At 38.8% G+C, this 25,769-nt stretch overlaps 3 protein-coding genes across 5 annotated transcripts in view; 2 read left to right on the forward strand and 1 right to left on the reverse strand.

The window, feature by feature from the left end:
* Positions 1-25,769, forward strand: part of LOC148719641 (uncharacterized) — a 146,975-nt gene that overhangs the window by 94,377 nt on the left and 26,829 nt on the right. The window contains exons 1-4 of one of the 2 annotated variants that reach the window (XM_088738683.1): positions 19,230-19,388; positions 19,950-20,021; positions 23,266-24,481; positions 25,111-25,218. The exons of the other annotated variant lie outside the window; for it this stretch is intronic. Coding sequence (XP_088594809.1) covers positions 20,004-20,021; positions 23,266-24,481; positions 25,111-25,218 — 1,342 coding nt within the window. The 5' untranslated portion in view covers positions 19,230-19,388; positions 19,950-20,003. Of the gene's footprint in view, positions 1-19,229; positions 19,389-19,949; positions 20,022-23,265; positions 24,482-25,110; positions 25,219-25,769 lie in introns of those variants that run through there. 2 annotated transcript variants of the gene reach the window in all.
* LOC148719647 (tubulin polyglutamylase TTLL7-like) lies at positions 6,144-15,054 on the reverse strand. Its single transcript, XM_088738811.1, has 5 exons — positions 14,915-15,054; positions 14,289-14,351; positions 12,834-12,929; positions 10,588-10,660; positions 6,144-7,336 (listed from the first exon to the last, which is right to left on the reverse strand). The coding sequence occupies exons 1-5, from the start codon at positions 14,959-14,961 to the stop codon at positions 7,265-7,267; spliced, it is 351 nt and encodes a 116-aa protein (XP_088594937.1). The 5' UTR covers positions 14,962-15,054; the 3' UTR covers positions 6,144-7,264.
* LOC111319555 (uncharacterized) lies at positions 7,301-15,059 on the forward strand. Of its 2 annotated transcripts, XM_088738804.1 has the most exons (8): positions 7,301-7,391; positions 7,869-9,075; positions 9,304-9,429; positions 9,610-9,729; positions 10,061-11,479; positions 11,831-11,878; positions 12,313-12,404; positions 12,899-15,059. In XM_088738804.1, the coding sequence occupies exons 2-3, from the start codon at positions 8,172-8,174 to the stop codon at positions 9,312-9,314; spliced, it is 915 nt and encodes a 304-aa protein (XP_088594930.1). In that variant the 5' UTR covers positions 7,301-7,391; positions 7,869-8,171; the 3' UTR covers positions 9,315-9,429; positions 9,610-9,729; positions 10,061-11,479; positions 11,831-11,878; positions 12,313-12,404; positions 12,899-15,059. The 2 variants fall into 2 exon arrangements, with proteins under 2 accessions (XP_088594930.1, XP_088594929.1); XM_088738803.1 differs by lacking the exons at positions 11,831-11,878; positions 12,313-12,404; positions 12,899-15,059 and having other exon boundaries at positions 10,061-10,162; positions 10,455-11,244.

The raw sequence follows: 25,769 nt of genomic DNA on the forward strand, positions 1-25,769 counted from the left end.
AAAAGGACACTGATTATTGGTAAGGACTGTAACATGGACCAAGTCCATTGAGAATGGTATGAGCGTCAGTTAGTTCTAATGACTCGAGTACTGGGCCGATTGAAAAAACATGGTGCACGCGTCTGTAAGAATCTAGCGATTCCAGAAAAAACCACAGGCCGTAAGAAACAAGATAATGAAACCAATTCTGTCAGAACTTGGGGGACTACCCGTCGAGAAGTCTGGGTTCAAGTCCTGACTGAGTCTATCGTGTAATGTTGTTCTACGAGCAATATCCTTTATTACTATAATGCCTCTCTCTTTACCCACGAGAATAAATGAAAATCGCCAGAGGAGCTTAACAAAATGCTTTAGAGTAAACAGTGATCATAGCATCCAATCCAAGGTGACTAGCAGTACTGTTGGTCATTTCATGCCAGAGAAAGCGGAATTAGCTGTGGTGATATGGGCCACTTTACTCGAGAACAGACTTGACTATTTTTTGCCTTTTTATGAGAAATAAAACAAGTTTTACGATATTTTTTTAATACACCATTTCAATTGCAAGGCTGGCATTGGGGTAAAAGCTTTGATTAAGTTAATTCCAGGACATTATTTTCAACTGAATAATGCTCACGCGCATAACGGCTCCTTAAAAAAGAAAAAGAACCTACAACTAATTCAGTTAAAGCTCTTGCTTTGTGAACAAAACTACGATAGTTCAAACTTTCAGTCTAACAATTCTAAATGGACAAAGGTTGGGGTGGGTTGGAGTGAGGGGGTCTTAGTTTCAGACTTTTTCGAGAGTACTTTGCCCATGGTTAAAAACCTCACTGGTGATATTCCATGAAACGAGAAACATACAATACACCGCCGGAACCGAAAAGACCGAGGAGAGTGTGGTGTGGAACGCCTCATACCGCTTCCTCCCTACCAAGGAGTACTTGACCTCCTTGATAATCCAGATTGACAACAATCACATGATAATCTTCTTTGATATATCTTTCAGAAGATGAAAGTCACCCTGTGAGTTTAAAAGTTTCATACCTTTCTTTATAATCAGGTGACTAGAATCAGAAATCTCAGGTATTTTAGGAATCTTTGGTATTTAACTCAGTGCAGACATCTGTTAGCCTGCGCACAGGCATCCGGTTATATATACCTGTAATAACCGTCTGCGCGTCAGTGCACAAAAGACATTGTTGCTGAACATGGCCTAAACTGTATGATATATGCTGATGATTCCCAACTTTACATAAAGATAAACTCCTCTGACAGAATGCTGGGCATGGAAAGATTGAAATCATGTGTTAATGCAATCATGGTGTGGGCCAAGAAAAACAGATTGCAGTGCAACCCTTCAAAAACAGAAATCATTCATTTCCTCTCACGCTTCTCAAAAAAATCCTCCTTTCTGTAATATCAATATTGGAGATGATATCATTTATTTATCTAATATTGTCCGAGACCTTGGCGTCATGCTTGATTTTGTGATGAACTTACGCTCGCATATAAATTCCATCTGTAAATCGTCGTCTCTAGCAATCAGAAATATTGGTCGCGTTCGTAAATACCTCTCGACGCACCAAAATGAAAGATTGATAGACGCCTTCATCTCATCGAGACTTGATTACTGTAATAGCCTATTGTACGGTCTACCGATTTGTGACATCGAAAAATTCCAACGGATCCAAAACACAGCTGCCCGCTTGTTAGTCGGTGTTAAATCAAGAGACAATATAACACCTATACTTATGAAACTTCATTGGCTCCTGGTCACAAAACGAATTCAATTCAAGATACTGTTGATAACATACAAAGCACTAAATGACGTGGCTCCAACCTATCTTGTTGAACTTCTTAGTCGATATATTCCAGCCCGAAACCTCCGTTCATCAAATATGAATCTACTTGAGGTCCCAACAATTCGAACTAAAACGTATGGGCAAAGAGCATTCTCCTACGCTGCACCGTATTTGTGGAATCAACTACCTGAATGCATAAAAAACGCCGAATCTGTTGACTCCTATAAACGCTTATTGAAATCTTATCTTTTCAAAAATTAAGCCACCAGATTTTTTTTGATATCTTACGTTGTCAAATATATGTATAACACGTAATAAATCATTAGTTTAGATAGACTAGCGAAAATTACATGTATAGGATTTTTATTGAAAATTTGTTAATTGTAATTGTAAAGCGCATAGAGTTCAATTTTAATGCGCTATATAAGAACTTATTATTAAATTAAATTAAATTATGTGAAGACCATCTGCCAAGGATTTTGTGACCGTTGGTGATTGGTAGTTCTAACTCTACTCCCGATTGGCCAAAGGTTCTAGTTTATTGTTTCATGTCAAATTCGACATAACCTCCAACGCGTCGGGTGTTGAATTCAAGCAAGAGCTATGGGAAAAAGCGTTTTCTGAAGTCAAATGGTACTTTGAAATCGAGAGTCTTTTGCCGGAGCAAAAGCAGGCAATAGGAGGTTTTTTTAGTGCAAAAAATGTGTTCGTTAACCTGCCTACAGGATACGGAAAGTCTTTAATAAGGGAGTTTAGAATAAACGGCGACTGAACTCAGGCGAGTGCAAGAAGGAATGACAAGATTTTGCAAAAATCTAATTTGGATTTGCTCGGGAATGTTACCTGAATTGTTACATGAATTAGTGTTTACGGAGAGCTGTGTTGGATTGGGCGTATTTTGAGAATCTTTTGCACTCTGAATTGATGAGTAGTTGTTAAAATCAGGCGTTGTAATTGACCGACGAACTTGGTTCGGCGTTGAAGTCGCAACACATTGTCAACTTGAATGCGGCTCTTCTTCGACGTTGACTCGTTGTCATCGCTACATGCAGTCCTCTTACGTGCACCTTGAAGAGCTTCATTGTCTGTTTTGCCACATAGATCTTCGTTTTATCAATAGTTGAGGACAAGACTTGCAAATAAACTTCCTCTGTCCGTAAGCAATCGAGGGGCTTTCCAACTCACATTTTACATCGAAGTTAGCTTTTCCGTCGATAAGATATCTTTCAGTGTGGTGTAAGTCCTTCCGAGAACACAAAACACAAATTATTTCCGTATATAAGAGAACAATCATCGACAAAAAACTATTTGTACTCGAGTTCTAGCTAGGTGAGGGGTGAGAAACACGTGAAACGACTCCCGGTTAGCTCAATGGATAGAGCGCTGGACTGTTGTGCGGGAGGTCGAGGGTTCGAGCCCCGGCCGGACCAACACTCATGGTCTTAAATAGTTGAGAAGAATTTGCTATATTTCTATAACATCAAGAAATGGTTAGATACTCTAGTCTTCTCGGATAGGGACGAATAAATGGAGGTCACGTCTCCTGCAGGGTTGGGGTAGGAGACGTTAATTTCCCGCACACGAGATTACTGTGTGATGGATCTCCATCCCTGGGGTTTGATGGGTGGAAAGGTGAGATCGATAGACTGAAGCGGCTGCCAGAGGCGCCTGATATGCTGACGTCTGTTCTCAACCTTACACTGCACCCGTAATTCAGCCTCTGGGCTGCAAGTGGTCAGATATAAACTATATTCATATTCATATTCAAAACAAACATCATGACACCTGAGTAGACCTGGATCCGAGATATATGACCAATCAGATGGCACGTAAGAATCACAGCGCGTACTCAAATCGGCGTATACTCTCACACAAGAAATCGTGCACTTTTGCTCAGACGGAGTTTAGAATAAACGGCGGGTGAACTCAGGCTAACATCTGGTTCCTTTTCCAGTTTATCCTAATGTGACTGGTTACGATGTGCAAATAGCTTCGTTACTTGAGTTCAGATTGGTTGAACGCGAGGTTTTGTGAAGAATTTCATTTCGTCATCAAGATTAAAGGTTACAGCCTTATGGATTTTGGCAACTTTCCGTTTATGGCTGGCGCCTTAATTGTCAAACATCGTGCAAGTACAATTAAATTTCCTCTATTTATTACATTTCATACCATTTACGTCCTTTTTATAAATGAAGTACTTTTAAACCAACCATTGCTGTAGTTCTTGGATCCTTAGCTTTAAATTCTAGTGTTTACCGTGCTACATGAATTTTGAAGTCAGAAAGAGGGGGAGGGATTCAGTCATTCAAAGCATATGTTCATATGTTCCTCCCATTTTTAGGAGGGGGACTGGTTCAAAGTTTTGAATTTTAAGTTAAGTAGTGGACATGCCTCAGCGAGTTGTCGAGAATCTTTTTTACAATAGTAGAACTTGTGTCAAGCGGTCAAATCTCAAATAAAGGCCATTCCTTTTTTTTCAACTTTTCTTTCACCCACTGTGATTTTGACGCAAATTGGTACAGAATTCTAACACTTGTTTTTAAAAAGGAGATTGAAGATTCTAAGTCCCTTTTTTGTACCAAGTAACATTTTACCACTGGTCAAATATCAGAAACAGTTACCGTAATTCTTCAAATGCGCCCCTACGCTCAAATAAGCATATCTCCAGCAATCTTCAAGACTACAGTTAGCTTGTCACATGACACTCACGTGCAGATTATTCAGGACATACACGAAGATGATTGGCAGCTTGGAGTCTCTCAGCGTGGTATCCTCTCTTTTTGTCTTCGCAGGGGCTACTGTTCCTTACAAGGCAGCTTATTTTGCGCAAGATCTCGATCATTTCAACTCCGTTTAAGCCAATAAGGTTACGTTTAAGCAGCGGTATCTCTATACGGGTATTTATTGATACGGGTATTTATTAAGTTATAACTATTTCTGACATGGATGGAGCTTTGGAGGTGAAGTTAAACAGTGCTGATTAGTATGTCAGAGAGCATGGTTAAATCTTATCGCTCTCCTTTTCAAGCTTTTTGTAGTATATTTATAAAGGTTAATTTCTGTGGGATTGCATAATTCAATGCAACGAATAATCATCGGAAGTGAGCTACTACTCTCTTTCTTACTCTTAATTGTCGATTAAAATTACTTGGCCTAGCTGAATCTTAGAGATATGCGTTACCTCTGAGAATATTTTAGTAGAATTCTATAGTTAACTAATTCAAATTGGTACAAAAGTGATGGAAGTTTAAGTAATGCGTCGGTCAGTTGGAAGCTTCAATATCCCCTCCTGTTAACCTCCACGTGCATTTGAACTTTTGAAGATTGGTTCGTTCAAATCCCACCCTCCCCCTCCCCCTCCACCCATCCCACCGCCGCTTCTTTTTGGCCAGAGGTCTCTTTCTGTGATCAATTAGCAAATGGTAAACACCAAAGCGTACACTATTGAGTTATGGATGCACGTGGGAGGTTTGCTAAGCACTCAAGAAGCTAGAGACTTCTACACTTCTTTCGTGCCTAGCAACCTCCCGCGTGCATCCATAACTCAGTAGTGTACGCTGTGGTATTTACCATTTGTTAAATAGTGTACGCTGTGGTGTTTACCATTTGTTTTATAACATAACATTGATACATTGTAGCTAAAGAGTTCCCTTTTATTTAACAAATCTTACGTGACCAGAAAAAACAAGCGCGCGCAGAAAAATAGTCTTTGCATTTGCTCACGTCAGCAGCGTACACCCATGGGCAAATGGGGACGCTAAATTGACCTATCAGAGCGTGCGCTTTACTTTGGTTATGTTATAACAAATGTTGTGGAATTTAGTAAAGTCCTGTTTTAGTTTTTGTGGCTGCTGTTGGGTTTTTTCAGGAGGAGGAACCCATAAAATGCAACCTATTTCATTAGGCTCTACCTGTATTTTTAGGGTTGTGCTGTAAAGAGAGAGAAAAAATGAGAAATCCTCGAGGTGAAAAAAGGAAATAAGTATAGTTGCAACCACCCTCTCCATAGTTTACATTATATCTTTGCATGCCTTGAAGCACCAGCTTGAAAACTCCTGAACATGAGATTTACAAAAAGATATGAAATATTTTGACACATTTTCTCATAAATGAACTTGTTTTCAAGATTGCTTCATGGTCAACCCCATTTCCATACTTATTTGATATGGAGATGAATCAGACTTGACAGTGACCTATGGGGTAACTTTTTTACTGCTCAGGTCTCAACATATTTTAGTTTGATATTCCTTACATGTTGCCTGGAAATTAAAGACATCTCCGTTGTGTCTGTTCTTTCTTCTAACAAAAATTTTTATAAATGGGAAAGAGGATTGTATGCCAGCACCACAAGCCACAAGATAACTGAAGAAAGAGAGAAAGTTTATTTTCAATAAGTTCTTATCCATTAACTTAAAAATTTATTTCAATATGTATTTATGCATTTTTTGTGTCACTTGTATGAAATAAAATTCAAGAATTTTGTATGCACAAAGTACATAGTTCTGCTTCATGCAGATCTGTGAAATGTTTGGATTTAGTTTAAAATTACAAAGCCATATTCTAAACAAATTATTTCAAAATTTTAAGGTCAGTCAGTTTTTGACAATGATAGTAGTGAAATGGCAACAAGTTTAGCTCAAATTTTGTATATGAAACTTTACTTAAAGTTAGAAAGGTTAACAGAGATATACTACGCTATAAAGAATAGACACATTTATCACCTTCCAGGAACAGTTTAATACATTTGATGCATTATTGACCAAGCATGGGGTCAAGATAGCTGGATATTGGCTGAGTCCATTTTTGTGTTTTTATGGACTGAGACAGAGTCGAGGTCCATAAATACATAAGAAAGGAGGAGGCTAATCATCTGTCATGTTACCAAACAAGCTTGGTCCATAAAGGATTTATTATATGGGAAAAAGATTTCTTTTTATTATATGAATAGAGAAGTACTTGTTTATTTCGAGAGCCTGGAAAGAAAGCCAACTGTGTTTATAGCTCAATACACCCACAAGAGTTGTTTATGTTTCTTTTAAATTTGACTGTCTTCTGCTGCTTTTTGCTTCTCTATTGCCGACAATGTCCAAAAAATTATGAAACCTTGAAGGTTTGCTCCATGCAGCTCCACACAAGGCTTATCTTGTGCGAGATCAAAACAGCTAATTCAGAGCGGGCAAGATGCGCCCAACCTGCTAGCTCAGGTAGCCAATCAGAACATATGTTTCAAATTACCCACATGAAAAATAACAGATAACCAAGTTATTACTCCCAATTTTATGAGCAATTCTCTGTATTAATAATAAAATTAATTGTCTCTTCCATTTGTTGGAACATTATTGGATGAGTGTCGGCATTTTTAGACACTCATTTAACTGCATTCTAAAATCGTACCCACTTAACCCCCCCCCCCAAGGGATTATTCTTCATGCTTTCTAATCCACCGTCCCGTAGTCCACTGTCCACGCGTTTCTGGGCACTTAATCATGTGACCAAGAGAAGATGCTGCGCAACACAAACCAGACTTCTTTTAAGTTCTCGGCTGCTAGTGCCTGGAAGAAATTGCCAAGAGAGATACGTGAGCTGAAATCACTTGCACAGTTTAAGGTCAGAACTTTTACTTACGTAATGATTAAGGATAAGGCCGATCATATTTGTAAGATCAATGCTTATTTCTTCATTAGAGTTTTTCTCATTATTGTAAGCTGTTGTTTATCATGTTAATATTCTTAATAATATATTCTTATATTGCTTGTCACCGATTAATACCAGTCCATCAACCTTTGTTGACAGACTGACCATTTTTTTCTTTCAGAATAATTAAAGTTATTCTTCTTATTATTATTATAATTGTGACTACATAAAAAACATCTTTCTATAGTGATAATAGAGATCTCTAAAGCAACTTATATATTCCTGGGGTAAATATGTCTCAATTTACTTGTAACTGACGGTGGCATAAGATAAAACTCAACTGCAAGGTTACCAAAGAATTGACATTAAATATCGATTGAATATCCATAATTGTGATTAATTACTGTTTCAAAACTTATTGTCAATAACATTCTTGTTTTGTTGTGGTAGGATTCCACCATCCTTAGTGTAGCCTCTACATCACAGGAAGGCCAGGAAAACAGGACACTGAAAGTCACTCTTCTGATTAATGAGTGGAAGTCGTCAACTGATAGAGAATTGTCAACTATCAACTGAGAGCTGGCCATCCAGTTGGCTAAACACCCCAATGTGGATGTGAGTGTCTTGCTACCAAGTTGCAGCAGAGAGGACAGGAGCAGTGCTAAGAGTCACAATGTGAAGCTCATTGAGGCACAGAGAGTTCCTGGTTTAGAACCAGTTCTTTGGTTGTCATCTCCTCCTAGAAACCATACAATGGACTGTGTCATTGGTCATGGAGTCCACCTTGGTCGACTTATTACACCCATCAAGAGAAATCCAAATTACTGTCACTGCAAATGGATTCAAGTTGTTCACTCTGCTCCTGAAGAAGATGGAATGTACAGAAACATTTCAGAGGGTCAAAAAAAGCAGGAAACAGAAATCCAGCTTTGTAAGATGGCTGATCAAGTCGTCATAATTGGACCCAAGCTAGCAGAAGCTTACAAGCGTTACCTCCGTCCCAGTAAACAAGGGGAAAATGTTTTTGACCTTACTCCAAGCATTTTCTCTGAATTTTTGGAAAAAGAACAAGCCACAGAAGAAAGACAGACTTTCTATGTTCTTGTAATTGGAAGTGGTGACAGCTGTGAAGATTTCACAGTCAAGGGGTACGATATAGCTGCTAAAGCAATGGCTGAGTTGAAAGATGAATCCTACAAACTCAGGTTTGTTTGTGCACCTGGAGGAAAAGTAGATAAAATCGCAGAAAATTTGCTCCACCATGGTGTTAGTCGGAATCAGCTACTTGTTCGCAGCTTTAATGATAGCAGAGAAGTACTAGCCAACTTATTTTGTGAAGTGGATCTTGCAATAATGCCATCCAGGACTGACGGTTTTGGAATAACAGCATTAGAAGCCATATCTGCCGGTCTACCCATACTTGTCAGTTGTAATTCAGGACTTGGGGAAGCTTTGAAGAAAGTTTCATTAGGCTCCCAGTGTGTGGTAGACTCTGAAGATCCCAAAGACTGGGCCAAGGAAATCAAGCGTGTACGTCAGAAAGAGAGGGAAGTGCGACTTTCAGAGTCAAGGTCTCTTCGTAAAAAGTACATGAAGAAGTACAGCTGGGAGAAAGCTTGTAAAAGACTTGTAAACAGGATGTACGAACTCAAATTTGGTAAGCTAGTCTCCTATAATTTTTTAAAACTTTAATTTAGCTCATGTGGTGTCTTGATTTCTTTGGTGAAGAAAAAAAGAATTAGACATAATAGCAAAAGTGCAGTCTTTAATAATCACATGGTAGCAATTAAAACTAAAAAATAGATTTAGTCCTATCCTCAGGCGTGGTAAATATGATTAGAAATTAATTTGTGATGAAGCATTATTTTTTTTGTCGCCTCTCAAGGTTTATCATAAAGTGGAACAGTTTTTCCAATCAGTGATAAGAGGCCAACCCCCTTTGTTGCAGCTGATCAGCCTGCTAAACGACTCGGAGAAGAATTGATTCACTCAACTCGTCATGAACTTCAAGGTAATATCAGTATAAAATGATGTCAATTAAATCAATTTATTTCAAATTGGTTTCCAAAATTGCAAAGATTACCAGTAGTTTAAAATTTTTTATGCCACAGCCATGCACTTGTCAATCAGCTGTTGCAAATTGAGTTAACCTAGAGGAGTCTTCTGAAATCGTTCAATTTGCCTTTTGTAGGTGCAGAAGGCCCCTCTGTTGGCCACTTGCCACAGTCATCCATGGAATATGAACAGTTTTCTCTTTCCAGAGTTGCTGCATCTCAAAACAAACCCATTGATCAAAGAAGTTTCACTCAGAGTGAGTACCAAGTACAACAAATGAATTGTATGTTATTTAGGATACTTTATAGAAAGTTGAAAATCGTAGTAAAAGCAAAAGTATAGTAAATTGTAGTAAACATTTTGTAGAAGCTTATGTTTTAAGTATTTCTGTTAAATTAAATTTTGTGATCAGTGCCATCTAGAGGCATAGGACAAATTATAATCATAAGTAGCTTTGACTTTTATCCTTTCCTCTACATCAAACTTTCATTTTTCAAGAATGTTTCATTGTCAAAAAATGTACTGGAATTTAAAAGGCTAAAAAAAAAAAAGTAAAATCGTCATGTTTGATATCTAATTCATGTCAGGCCTGAACAGATATCCACCCTCCAAACATTGTCAGAGTCCATTTGCTGGAGCCAGTTTAACATATTGTGCAGGACCTGAACATCAAAGAAGTCATCCTCAAGGTGAGATGGGAACATATTAACTAGGAATTGGCAGCTACTACATATGAGAAGCTTGTTGCCAGAGGGGCTAGTTGAGAATGTTGCTTGAGTGCCTATCTATTGTGCTATGTGTTTTGACTGGGCTCTGCAGTCCTAGTTAACTGTGATTCTTTACTGGGTCAATTTTTTTTTCATGGCCTGTCACCAAAACATTTGGATGTGTTTCACAATAACACTTGGAGATTTGAGATGCACACCAGGTAAAATTATAAGGACTACATGTGATTAATTTTTACTTTTCATTACATTGCAGGTGGCCTGAGTGTTGGTCTGGCCGGGGCTCGAACCCTCGACCTCCCGCACAACAGTCCAGCGCTCTATCCATTGAGCTAACCGGGAGGCGGTCAAAATATCATAGTAAATGCAATGTTTGTAAACAAGTTTACTTTGTCAAGGTACTCCTGGACCACAATCTGCTCATGAGATGGGATTCTGTCTCCATTTCGTACCAGAGATATCCTAAAATTTGGAGAGAGATGTATTAATTATCAGATACCACAATTTACAGTACCAATTAAAAGAAACTAAGTTACATAGTTATGATAACATCTTTAATTTTCACTCAAATTGAGGCAAAAGGAAGCTTTTATATGTACATGTAACGGAAGGTTTCACATGCCATTGATTAGTGGAATGACAGATTGGATCTAGACATAATTCAAAATGTCATATTGCACAGAGCCCAGTTGTTTTTAGGCCAATTAATGTTATTCCAGGGTTACATTTTAATTCTTTGTTCCTGATTCCATCTGGTCATTTGAAAGCTTTTTTCATACGATTCTCTTCATTCTTTTTTAGGCATACAATCATCACATTGAGGGCAAAGAAAAGCCTAATATTAAACTTTCTTTTAGAGCTTACATATCTTAATTCAGATTTCACACTAAAGCTTGGGTTATCTTAGCCCTGCTAACCTTAAATGTTAAATTTTAATTTGGGTTTCTTTATTCGTATGGATGAGCTTTTCCAGGATAGGTTAATTACTCTCTTCTTTTTACAACATCCAGTGATCAAATGATAAACAAATTAAAATAATTATTCTGAATTTTTTTTAAAAGCTTTCAGATCTATAAAATCATATTTCACACTAACCCTGTAGGTATGTTAACCTAGCTTTGTTCATGAAAGTTGCAGTGACTTTTGTACTAATATATAAATTCATTATTTGTTGCATTATTTATAGCCTTTTTCCTTGAGGGATTCAAGTTTGATCTTAGAGTATATGTTTTAGTAACATCATGTGATCCACTGAGGATATTTTTGTATCATGATGGACTTGTAAGTGAATTTTTGTTATCATATGATTATTTGAACATTTCAGTAGTAGCCATCTGCCATACAATTCATGTAAAAATAATTCATAAAGAAAAGGAAGGGCTTTACATTTCAAACACAGCTTTCCTGTTTTGTAATGAATACCAAACCGTTGTAATGTACTACAACTGTAATGATAAATGGTGCTGAAACCTCCCTTTTCCACTTGAATTTGACTCTCCTACAGTCTCCCAAAACTTTTAGGCCAGCTAAATATCCTTGTGTATTTTTTAGAGGATATTGTTTATATATCATGAAGTGATTGGGTTTTTTTTTCCCATAAACCTTTAATCATGAATATGATTGTATTTCCAGGTTCGCATGGGAACTGAAGTGTACGAAAGCCCTTCAGATGAAAACCTGGTGAGAATGTTTGTAAATGCCAGTGAAAATCAACCATAGGAACACCATCGACTCAGAAACCAGAAACGCTGATAACCTCATTGCCTTTAATAAATTAATTGTTAAGATTTTTTCTTAGCGTTATATTTTTCTATTTTGCAAATACCTTTGTTGAATTTTACAATCTTTTATATAATATGATGTTATTAGATCTCCTCATCATTTAATTAATATTTTTTTTGACATTTAGTTAGGACTTCCCTGAAAATCATGTTTGTGTGAGTGGAGCATCCTCATTAAAGATCATTAAACAACAACAACAACAGTCATCCTTTTAGAGACTTAAGAGAGCAACATTATATTATTGGAAGCCCATTCAAGGAAATAAAATTATGGTATCTAAATGTCTATTATGTTCTACATTTGTATTGATCTGGGTTTTGTTTATCTTTTAGGATGAACTTTTTATGCATCTAACTAACTATTCAATAAATAAACACAATGAGAACTTTGACCGAGATGACAGTGATGACAGTGGAAGTAAGAGGTACATTATACTGAATATAGCAGCTGATTTCCCTGCATTTTTTTCCTAGTTTGGCTTTCTTTTCAATATTTTTTTTATAAGTATTTTTGTAGATATTCCCATTTTAATATTTTGAAAGAACTGTTAACAACAATTGATTTTCTTCATTCTTTTTAAGGCATTCAATCATCACATTGAGGGCAAAAAAATGCCTAATATTGAACTTTCTTTGAGAGCTTACAGATATTAATTCAGATTTCACACTTAAAGCTTGGGTTATCTTAGCCCTGCATTGAATAATAAATGCAACATGTTCTTTTTGTGATAATTTACGAGAACTTTGTCTGAAAGTTGAGAAAAAAAAGCTTATGCATATGGTTTTTATTTATGATGAATATAATGGAGATGATGGTAAAATTCAAAATTTAAAATTTTTTGTCAATTACTTACCCATTTCCCATAGCTCTGTTTGCTGGTTTAACAATGAAAGTTTTGTGTTTCTTTCTTTTTTTCAGTTCTCTACAATAGCCTTGAAATGCAGCATATCTGATACAGAAAAGATGGGCAGCAAGCTAAGGAATTAGTTCTTCACATTATCATAATTGCATTGATGTGGTGACGTAAGAAAAAAAAATCGATCATTGTAATTTTCTTTTGATCTGTTTCCTGAATTATTATTACAGTAACTACACTTTTATTTGATTCAATTGTTTAATAGTCAACCTGCACAAATACACATACTGTTGTGATCTGTAAAATTTAAAGAGTGCGTACCGGCCAGTACAGTATTTAACTATGTGATCATTACCTCCGACTGTTACATAATTTTTTAGACGTATAAACTAAAATCAGAGTATTTCTCCGATTAGAAGTTTCATATTCTTCAGGGCTCGACACTAACTTTTCAACTTACCAGCCAAGTGGCTATAGTGACAACTTAGATGTTACAACAATTTCTGTTTAATGTTTACTAGCCAAACTGGCTAGTGGAAATCAAAAACCATGACTGCATGGCCAAAACTGAATTTCTACTAGTCTGTGGCTAAGCTGGCTTAAACACGAAGGCGCGCTATATAAGGAAGTCTTCCCTGGGAAGACCTAGGCTCATTTGTCACTCATTTGTGTGCGGGTCAAATTTAAATGCTGGTAGACGAACAAAAGGAGTTAATGAGATATCTATTGTTTACTTCCACCAGCATATGGTGGCATGAGGTAACATGCGAACCACCTACTTCGATCTCAAATTTACCGCCACAAAATAATAAAGACAGTTTATATTGGAGAAAGGAAATACAAATCTCAAAAATTCTTGTATTGTGATGAAGACATAAAACAATTTTGAGGAATGCACCCAATGTTCACTGCATGCTTTGGAGTAGCTGTAGCTCAAGCTGACTTGACTCTAAGAGTTCTACATCACACGACGGTTGATTGACAAATGGTCCGGTGGGACCTAAGGCTCCTTTAATAGCGTGCCTTCATGTTTAACCATCAGTGTCAAGCCCTGCTTACCATACTATAACCACTAAATATCAGTTTCCACTTATATTGAGGGCCATGTGTTTGTCACTTTACTAATTACTGTTTAATTTGACCCTGATCCTTAAAAATAGTCTACTTTAAACTACTGCTCTTACAACTACTACTATACTACAGTGTACACCAACCAAAGTCCCTGCATGGCTACAGTTTCTAGAGATATAATTCATTGTTAACTTGGATTGTGAGCATAGATTTCAAAGTTTCTATCATTTATGCTTGCTGTACAATTCACAATGATCAAAGTATGTACAGTGCATAAATTCTGATTATGCAATCACCACAGCTACAACTATTACATCTTGTAACTGTAACAATAATATCAAACTGCTTATATCCCACAATATATTGGTTGATAAAGGATACTCTGCGGGGAGAACCCAAGTCTGTGGAATGAAACTGTATTCCTCTGGGTGAGCTCTTTGCATTCTGGGATTTCAAGAGAAGGTGTTGAAATATGACAATTATTGTATTACTACGACCAAATATTTATTACGTTATTTGCAAACTTAAATACATGAATATCAATTAGCTCAGAACTGTTTAGAAGGGGTTTCATCGTTGATTGAAAGAATAAACTTTTCATGGCACCCATTCAACAAAGCATATTTGACATTCCCTAGGTAACCCGAGGTCTGAGAATTCTCTGCCAACTGTGCAGAATTTTCCTGGCAAATTTTTGGTGACCTTATTAGCCATGTAATATTTTTTTAATTCAGAAGTGAATACAATGCTGTTATTTCCTGTTGCTTCTCCTACTACTATTAGGACAAACCACAAACCAATCATATGTATTTAGCCTCAAAGAAAGAATGCGAAAAGTACATGCATAATATGGGTGTCACATGAGATACAATAAATCAATACATTGTAAATCATATTTACTTAATTTATATTCACAAGTAATTACAGTGTAACTTCAGTTTCAATCTACAAGTTTTAAAAATACATAATATTGCTATACATTTATAACACTTACTTAAATCACTTACTTTGCCATATTCCGAGCTAGGTTATCCTTTCTGCAAATCTCACCCATACTTGGAAAATGGTTGATTTTCTTTATAATAGTGAAAACAGGGTAGATAGAGTAAAATTATTCATTATCATTAAAGAAGTACTTAAACATTTACAAGATACTGGCGTTTCCTTGGAAGTTTCTTCTTGATAGAATTGTTTACTATTTGCTTGGGAACATGGTTTGTTCGAACCCGTACCATGCTTCTAGTCTGTTCTAAATTTTCTTCTTCACACTCGTCGGCCAAAGATGCTGCATACTCACTTTCCCTTCCTTGATTTTTACTAAACTCAACAGCAGTGCTTAAATCAAGCAACTTAAGGTTGTCTGTGGTCATGGCAGACCTACTTTCATCGAAACCATGACTGCAGTCTTCCGTGGTTACAGAACTCAAAGATGTTCGAGACGACAGTGGAATCTCCATAGCCAAATCGTCTTTGCTCGTGATGATAACGAAATTCTTCCTTCCCCCTCATTATGAACACATTGCAAGGCAGAAATCATAAACACTAATGTCTCCTGGAAAGTGATTTTGATCGCAGACGAGAATTGTGTGCTTGTATGTAAAGCTTTTGTGTCGGTGAATTTTCAACACAGGTGTACCGTGACAGAATTACCATAGCAACATCTGGTAACGCATGTAACGATCATGGAAAAGAAGAGGCGGAAACACTTAGAATCGTCTCATTCTAAGCGTAGAATTTGCCAAGCATTGTTTTTTTGAAATATGATATTCAATTATTTCAAAATTAATAAAGAAAAATAAAGAACAATTACGATTAATCAATTCAAAAATACTTTTCAAAACAGCTTTTTTCCCAAGTAAAACTAACGTACAACTTCCATATTTGGGGCAAGTAATTCATGGCAGTCTCCATATAGACTCCCTGTTACCCAGTCTCCATATAGACTCCCTGTTACCCATTCTCCATACAGGGTACACAGGGGACACACGTGTACAGGGTACACAGGGGACACACGTGTGTCCCCTGTGTACCATACGTGTACCCTCTGTACCCGTGTGTACCCTGTGTACACGTGTGTCCCCTGTGTACCCTGTACACAGGGTACACAGGGTACACGTATGGTACACAGGGTACACAGGGTACACGTGTGTCCCCTGTACACAGGGTACACAGGGTACACACGGGTACACAGGGTACAGAGGGTACACACGGGTACACAGGGTACACACGGGTACACAGGGTACACGTGTGGTACACAGGGTACACACGGGTACAAAGGGTACACAGGGTACACAGGGTACAAACGGGTATATAGGGTACACAGGGTACAGCTACAGAGGGTACACACGGGTACACACGGGTACACAGGGTACACGCGCGTACACAAGGTACACAGGGTACAAAGGGTACACAGGGTACACGTATGGTACACAGGGTACACAGGGTACACGTGTGTCCCCTGTGTACCCTGTACACAGGGTACACACGGGTACACAGGGTACACACGGGTACATAGGGTACACAGGGTACACGTGTGGTACACAGGGTACACAGGGTACACACGGGTACACAGGGTACATAGGGTACACAGGGTACAAACGGGTATATAGGGTACACAGGGTACACAGGGTACACGCGCGTACACAAGGTACACAGGGTACACACGGGTACACAGGGTACACGTATGGTACACAGGGTACACAAGGTACACGTGTGTCCCCTGTACACAGGGTACACACGGGTACACAGGGTACACACGGGTACACAGGGTACACAGGGTACACAGGGTACACAGGGTACACGCGGGTACACGGGGTACACAGGGTACACGTGTGGTACACAGGGTACACAGGGTACAAACGGGTATGTAGGGTACAAGGGTACACACGGGTACAAGGGTACACAGGATACACAGGGTACACAGGGTACACGCGCGTACACAAGGTACACAGGGTACACACGGGCACACAGGGTACACGTGTGGTACACAGGGTACACAGGGTACACACGGGTACACAGGGTACATAGGGTACACAAGGTACAAACGGGTATATAGGGTACACAGGGTACACAGGGTACACACAGGTACACACGGGTACACAGGGTACACGCGCGTACACAAGGTAGACAGGGTACACACGGGTACACAGGGTACACGTATGGTACACAGGGTACACAGGGTACACGTGTGTCCCCTGTGTACCCTGTACACAGGGTACACACGGGTACACAGGGTACACAGGGTACACACGGGTACACAGGGTACACACGGGTACACGGGGTACACAGGGTACACAGGGTACACGTGTGGTACAGGGTACACACGGGTACACAGGGTACAAACGGGTATATAGGGTACACAGGGTACACACGGGTACACAGGGTACAAGGGTACACAGGATACACAGGGTACACAGGGTACACGCGCGTACACAAGGTACACAGGGTACACACGGGTACACAGGATACACGTGTGGTACACAGGGTACACACGGGTACACAGGGTACATAGGGTACACAGGGTACACAGGGTACACAGGGTACAGGCGCGTACACAAGGTACACAGGGTACACACGGGTACACAGGGTACACAGAGTACACGCGCGTACACAAGGTACACAAGGTACACACGGGTACACGCGCGTACACAAGGTACACAGGGTACACACGGGTACACGCGCGTACACAAGGTACACAGGGTACACGTATGGTACACAAGGTACACAGGGTACACACGGGTACACAGGGTACACGCGCGTACACAAGGTACACAGGGTACACAGGGTACCCTGTGCACGGGTACACGTATGGTACACGTATGGTACACGTATGGTACACGTATGGTACACGTATGGTACACGTATGGTACACGTATGGTACACAGGGTACACGTATGGTACACAGGGTACACACGGGTACCCAGGGTACACAGGGTACACGCGCGTACACAAGGTACACAGGGTACACACGGGTACACGTATGGTACACGTATGGTACACGTATGGTACACAGGTTACACAGGGTACACAGGGTACCCTGTGTACCCGTGTGTACCTTGTGTACGCGCGTGTAACCTGTGTACCATACGTGTACCCTGTGTACCCGTGTGTACCCGTGTGTACCTTGTGTATGCGCGTGTACCCTGTGTACCCTGTGTACACGGGTACACAGGGTACACACGGGTACACAGGGTACACGTGTGGTACACAGGGTACACAGGGTACATAGGGTACACAGGGTACAAACAGGTATATAGGGTACACAGGGTACACACGGGTACACAGGGTACACAGGGTACACAGGGTACAAACGGGTATATAGGGTACACAGGGTACACACTCTTGATATTGTTGTCCGTCTTTCGCGTCGGATTTGTTGCATTGTTACAGGGTACACACTCTTGATATTGTTGTCCGTCTTTCGCGTCGGATTTGTTGCATTGTTCCACCGGTTATATTATAAAAAAAATTGGTTCATGGTTTATGCTATGCACTATCGAATTAGGGAGCACTTCGAAAGCTTGGAGAACACTTCGAGGGACCTGAGTTTTCGGTGTCTGAGTTTTCGTGACACCCAGCGAGCTTGCCATGAATTCTAGTAGTTGCCTCAAACATAAATAAAACACTTGCGATATGTGAGCATGACTCAGCCAGTCCAGCTTTGCATCCCAAGCAATGGGCTGACAAAATAGTCCCATCGTTTTCGGAAATGACCCAAATGTTCACTAAAGGATCATTCATATGCTGTGAATGCCAAACTCGCGCTCTCACGGCATACTTGCCGGCGATTACTTTGCCTACAACTGAGGTTACAAATCCCGACACCATTTGATTAAACGCCTCTAGACTCTTGAACGCCTTGAACTGCTTCTTGGTGTAGAAGCTGGTCTCAAGAACGAGGTAACTCAGCAAGTCCGACGCTTCCTCAGGAGGCAAGCATTTTGGACTGAACTTCTCGGCTGGTATGCTTGCAGGGTCAACCCCAATGACCGAGATCTTTTGCAAACATCTTTCCTTCCAACTCTCTAAGCTTTCGGCATACTCAGAGAGCACTGGGATACCTTAAGATGAATGCCGGATACTTTTATCGCTTTTTTCTGTCTGGATATTCATGTAGTTGGCGAAATAATACGGCGATAAGAGAGAGGGCTTCACTATAGAAATCGACTAATTATTCATAAATTTGACACCCGAGGGACACCAACATGGCGGACACTAACTTCAGCAAAGCTTGTGACGTCACCTGAAACCCAACCATATGGAGACTGCTGTGAATTACTTGCCATATTTGGAAATAGGCGAGCCCCCCACCCAAATTGCATTGCAATCACATTTCAGCCCCGCGTTACTATAGCACTCGATTCCTTAGTGAAGTTTATAAATCTCTGCTCAAAGATGGGATGAACACACATACTGCCAGTCTGTAGTATCCTCATGTCCTTAACGATTGTCTCCTATGTGACCAGAGGGTCTTTTCCAAAGGTAAGCCGAATGTCGGAATGTAGCGTTCCGTGTTTAAAAATGAAGTTCTAGATTAGTTATGACTTTAAAACTACTAAATAAACGTACTTTCCGATAGCCAAAGAAACGTGCGGTAAACGTAAAAGTTTTCATTGAAGGTAGTAACGTAGGTGATTATTTTTACTTAATGTCGACCGATGTTAAAATACCCCTTGAATTCGGAAGGCCAACGATCATTCAAGGCGGAATTCGAGAATCATTTACCCATGAAAGATGTGGCTGGCTACAGTTCGGTACTCCGCATGGTCTGCTTCCGTTTTCATCAGATACGTTGACAGACCTTGAATTAGGTCGATCGAATAGTCTTCGAACTCCAGAGCTACAACAAATTTTGACCTTATAATCATAACCCCTACCTGCTGCTGACAAGTATCATGCGTGGCTTCCATGGCTTCCATACAATATACCTGAACGGCGTAATGCAAATCCAGTGTGCAGTGGTTGCATTCTGTATGTACACAACATTGATGCTGTTAAGATGATCTCCTAGTTTGAAATATGTCGTTTGCTTTTGTTTGCCAGATAACGAGTTAGTTTGAGGACTCAAAATCAAAGTTACTGCGAAGGCTTCCTGTGATGTCTAGGCTACAAAAGGTACGTTAGCATACTTTGGCGTGATGATTGAAATTGCACAGTATCAAAGAGACGTAAGTGTAAGTGTATACACTGAGTTCTTCCAACTTGTCTCTTTTATGTTTTATATTTCGCTTTTCCTGCCTTGTATTGGGCAACAAGCACTACAATTAGCTACCAAAGTAAGTACTCGTATGTTGCTTTTAATTTGTGCAATTAATGCAGGACTGCCCAACTTGCACTTCCATGTATTTTAGACAACTCTCATGGAAGTAAATCCTTGTTTGCAGTAATACTAAAAATAAAAAAGAATTCACATATTGATCAGTACCCTAGAGTTAAATTTTTTAACGATAAAGAAATTTCAGTGGTTGACCATCACTTAAGTTGAAAACTTACGTCTTGACCTGATGCGAAATGATTGTGCGTCGTCACTGGAATGTATTTCTATTCAATTTATCATCTTCATAGTGTTGTCAGAAACAAACAGTGCTTTAGTTATAAAGATTTCTTAACTTTATAGCCTATTTACAGTCTGCAAATCTCATCTTTCAAGTAATTGACAGAAACAGACTGCTTTTGTAAGAAAGAATTATCAACCTTTAATAACAATGATAATAATCAAACAACAACAAACATATGAAACATATGTATGAACTGCGGTTATGAAACGTATATGTGCACGATCCTTCGCAGTAAAGCACTATTTGAGCAATAGTGAAAATCAGACCTGAAAAAAATTTCAGGCCTGTATGGGATTCGAACCACTGACCTCTGCGACACTAGTGCAGCGCTCTACCAATTGAGCTAACAAGCCAACTGGGAGCAGGCCATCAAATTAATTCGACATAAACCCGTAGATGATAAATCAAACAACAACAAACATATGAAACATATGTATGAACTGCGGTTATGAAACGTATATGTGCACGATCCTTCGCAGGCCTGAAATTTTTTTCAGGTCTGATTTTCACTATTGCTCAAATAGTGCTTTACTGCGAAGGATCGTGCACATATACGTTTCATAACCGCAGTTCATACATATGTTTCATATGTTCGTTGTTGTTTGATTTATCATCTACGGGTTTATGTCGAATTAATTTGATGGCCTGCTCCCAGTTGGCTTGTTAGCTCAATTGGTAGAGCGCTGCACTAGTATCGCAGAGGTCAGTGGTTCGAATCCCATACAGGCCTGAATTTTTTTTCAGGTCTGATTTTCACTATTGCTCAAATAGTGCTTTACTGCGAAAGATCGTGCACGTATACGAATGATAATAGTAAATTAATATAATAATGGTTTATGAACAGATCCACCAGGTGGCTCTTCCCTGTTAAGATACATCAGTTACTATTAAAATAAATCAAATTGAGTTATCCATTACACAATATACAATTAAAAGTAGAAGTAGGATTAACAGAATAGAAATTACAGTAAAACTAACTAATCACTCTGTACTCTATTACATAAAAAATTCCTTGAAAGTCTTAAAGAAGTTCTGTAATCTTTACAGTTTCTAACAGATTCTGGTAAATTGTCAAATAGCTTTGTTGTGTTATCTTGGAAAGTGCTGTTTTCGTTCCGGACCACAATCTAATTGAATTGCTTGAGCGCAGTTCCTTGTGGCATTCCCATTTTATGTTTTTAAGATAATCTGGCCGAGTCTCAGTGTTATGCAAAGCTTTAAAGAATGATTTCAGGAGGTTTAAATATCTTCTCTTATTGATTGGAAGCCATCCAATTTTAAGAACATCCTGAAAGTTCTTAACATAGTGTCCAAAAGAGGCTGCAAATGGTATGGTAGTGTTTTAAAGTCTTCAATAAAAGAAGATTCATCAAAGTTCTTCAAATTTCTTATGAATTTGTGCCTTATTTGGAATCTGGTAACTTTGATGTTAATAGCTGTATAGACAGCGTCATGATTTCTGACTAAAGGACATGGAAGAGCATCTGTGTGCAAAATACGTTGTGGAAGGTTGGAGATTGTATGATTGATAAGTGTGTTCATCTTGTCTGTGTAACCTCTTAGCCTATTCACATTCTGTAAATGCGATCTTTCAAGCATTTGTTTTTTCTTTTGACTTGACTTATTATTTCAGGCAACCTGACCATAATCGATGGCAACATGACTTTCAGGTGTCATGACTTTTGGACAACTTGACTGGTTACCCTGTAAAGAAATATAAATCTGCATTTTCCCAACATTTGGGTCTCTGTTTCTCTGTGTTTACTGGTCAGAGTGTAGAATAAATTATCTCAACATTTCCTCTGTTCCACATGTATGCTCATGAACTATCAAAAGGAATCAAGCTTGCAAAGCCCTTTTGATACCCATTTATAATGATAAATTTAGTATTAGCAATGAATTATCCCTAAGAATTGGTAAGAAGAGCATATAGTGTAAGTGTTCTAGTGAGCACCATTTGTTTGGGTAGAGACTGATGTAACTGACATAGAGTGACTATTTTATCCCTTATCTAAATGGGAGGACTAAATCTACAAAAACCAGCCATCTTGTTTTCTTTTTGTAATCAAAACTTTGTTTCCAGGCTGTTTGCTGTGCAGGTTTTAGTTTGGGCTTGTAATAAAAACCAAAAATCCGAATTGTCTCAATCCAAAATTGGATTGGTTAAAAGTAACACAACCCTTAATCAGTTTAAAATTATTTTGAATGAGGGTTGTCAGTAGTGAATGTTTAAACTGACTGGGTGGTTTAATTGAATTATGCTTGCATAAATGTTACGAGCATGGCATGTTGCAAAGGAACATGCCTTTATGGAGAGGTCCAGGGCATGCTCCCCTGAGAAAATTTGACATTTTAAACTCTCTTGAGATATGACTTGGGGAACATTTGAAAACCTCTTTTTAGCCAGACATCGATGTTAAAATCAGTTCTAAAATACTTATTTTTTGTCTTTGATCACAATTCACAAAGTAATCAGTATAAAATCACCTGGTTCCAGTTGTTCAAAGTCTGATTAGCACTACATGTAACCCAGGGTTAAATTTTAATCCTGGTTTATATATTTCTCTGTTCAAAGACCATTTTCGGATAATTTTCCCAATTCTTTATAGAGCACTTAATCATCAAATTGTAGACAAATAGAATTAAACTGAATTTTCTTTTAAAGCTTTTAGATCTGAAACCGATTTTCACACTAACCCACCTTTAAACAACCCTGTTGAATTTAAAATGTCGTCTTATATCCTACAGTCCTTGTGATTTATCTTTATTCACACTTAATACTTTACAAAACTTCCTTTTAGGGATCATCCTTTCTTGGTGTAGCCTCTACATCACAGGAAAGCTCAAGTTTGAGGGCAAGCGAAGTGCTTAGAGTTACTCTATTGGGTAGTGAATGGAGGTCATCAAAAGGAGGCTTGTCAACCATCAACAGGGAGCTTGCAATTCAGTTGGCAAAACATCCCAATGTTGATGTCAGTGTGTATCTTCCAAGATGTAGTGAGGAGGACAGGAGAGCTGCCAGGAGCCATAATGTTCACCTGATTGAAGCCCAAGAATTGCCTGGTCATGATCAGCCAATTGATTGGTTGGTTTCTTTACCTAAAGGCCATCATCCACACTGCGTCATAGGACATGGGGTCCCTCTGGGTCGACAGGTACAAGTCATTCAAAAGCAGCAACCTTGCAAGTGGATCCAGGTTGTTCACACAGCTCCAGAAGAACTTGGAATGTTCAAAAGTTATGAGGAAGCCATTTTCAGAGGTGAGAAGAAACATCGTGCAGAAGTAAAACTTTGTGAATTGGCTGATGAGGTTGTTGCAATTGGACCAAAGCTGGCAGATGCTTACTCTCGCTACCTTCGCTCCAGTAAGAAAGATCAGCAAGTTTTTAATCTCACCCCAAGTATTTTTACTGAGTTTTCTCATGTTGAACAGGCCTCAAAAGAAGGGAAGAACTTTTGTGTTCTACTTTTTGGGCGTGGTGACCATGAAGATTTCGAGCTAAAAGGATATGATATCGCAGTGAAAGCAATCGCTCAATTGGAAGACAAGTCATACCAGCTGAAGTTTGTTGGTGCACCAAAAGGAAAAGAGGAAGAAGTGAAAAACAAGTTGCTTGCATTTGACATTCCCCCTAGTCAACTAACAGTGCGCTGCTTCAAAGAAGATCGAGAACAGCTTGGCAGTTTATTCTGCGAGGCTGATCTGGCAATCATGCCTTCAAGAACTGAAGGTTTTGGTTTGACTGGGCTGGAAGCCTTATCTGCTGGTCTACCTATTCTTGTAAGTGGTAACTCTGGACTTGGAGAAGTGCTGAAGGAGGTTCCTTCTGGTTACTCTCATGTAGTTGAATCAGAAGATCCTAAAGAATGGGCCAATGCCATCAGAATTGTCCGTCAGAAAAGAAGGGAGTTGCGACTTGAGGAAGCCACTCTTCTTCAAGAAAAGTATGCAACGAAGTACAGCTGGCAGCAGCAGTGCAAAGATCTTGTTAAGAAAATGGTGCATGGTGTCTTTGGTAAGAACTATCCTATTCTTATATCTCTTATTTTTATTTTCTTATCAGACAAGTGTACAATTAATGCAGTCACAACTGCTTTTATCAAAAAGCTGTTTGAGCTGCTCATAGCTATAGGGTGGCTAAACATGTAAATGGTTTCATTGAATTTAAGCTCTAATTGTTTCTTCCATTGATATCACCAAATTTTTCCTTTATAATGGTGTTGAAACAGTTCTTGATACATTGATGGCAATTCAGTGATACAGGATTGGTGTTGTTGGACTTGTTAAAGAGTTACAACCATTAAGATAAAGCAATAAATGAGGGTTTCTAGAAGCATAAAAGGTTGTAGTCTTACTTTAGTAATCTTTATTTTGAGAAAAATCGTTACTATCTTTTGAGAAATTATTTGACTACAGAAAAAGTCTTAAACAACAGTTTATCAAAGAGTTAGTGTTTGAAAAAAATGAAACCATTTTGACCCAGTTCCACTGCCTTGTGCTTCAGTTATCAGTTGACCAAAACTTATATAACTAGTATTGGATGAGGCATGTCGTTAGTTTTCAAGCATGTATGTAGACCGCATGCTCATGTTTTTCACTCTTAAATTTCTTGTAATTTCCTTTCCATTTGGTGGATACATTTAGGTGATCCTGGTACTTGCAAGGCCCTGGAAGTGGACAATAATTCATTACCTTCTCATGCAGTTTCTAACAGCAGAAACTCCTCAGCTACTGTAACAGTTCACCATGAAGGTAGGCAACTGCATCTTTCTTCATAGTTTACATGATTGTATTTTCGGACAATTATAAAAAAAAATGGGCTGTGTGAAACAGACACCATAATATATACAAGCTAATAAGGGGGAAGGGTTAACATTTTTCTTTCAGATGGCTCTAAATCATAGTGGACATTCACCCTTTTTTGGCCTGAATTTCTTAATTTTACAAGACTATATTATGAGTTGGATATGCTCTTTTGTGAGTTTTGGTATTGAACAAGGAATGTTTCTATATGTCCAGTAGTGAACATTCATACATTGGAAGACTTCTTTATCACCTGCAGAACTTGTTGATGAGAAATTTACCTGTACTTGTAGATCATGGAAATAAGCTTTTATGTTGGCTAGGGATAATTCATGATTCGTAATAGCTGCATTACATGCTGTTAGTCAAATGTTATTATAATATTGCAAAATAGTTTGTCATTGAGTGACCTAAAGAGAATTATTCATCTCAACAGAAAACAGCAGGGAAAAAAAAAGTTACTCTATAATGTATACCTGGGTAATGGGAGTGGTTAAACT

The sequence above is a fragment of the Stylophora pistillata genome, chromosome 11 (genome assembly GCF_964205215.1).
Source record: "Stylophora pistillata chromosome 11, jaStyPist1.2, whole genome shotgun sequence".
Taxonomy (NCBI): domain Eukaryota; kingdom Metazoa; phylum Cnidaria; class Anthozoa; order Scleractinia; family Pocilloporidae; genus Stylophora; species Stylophora pistillata.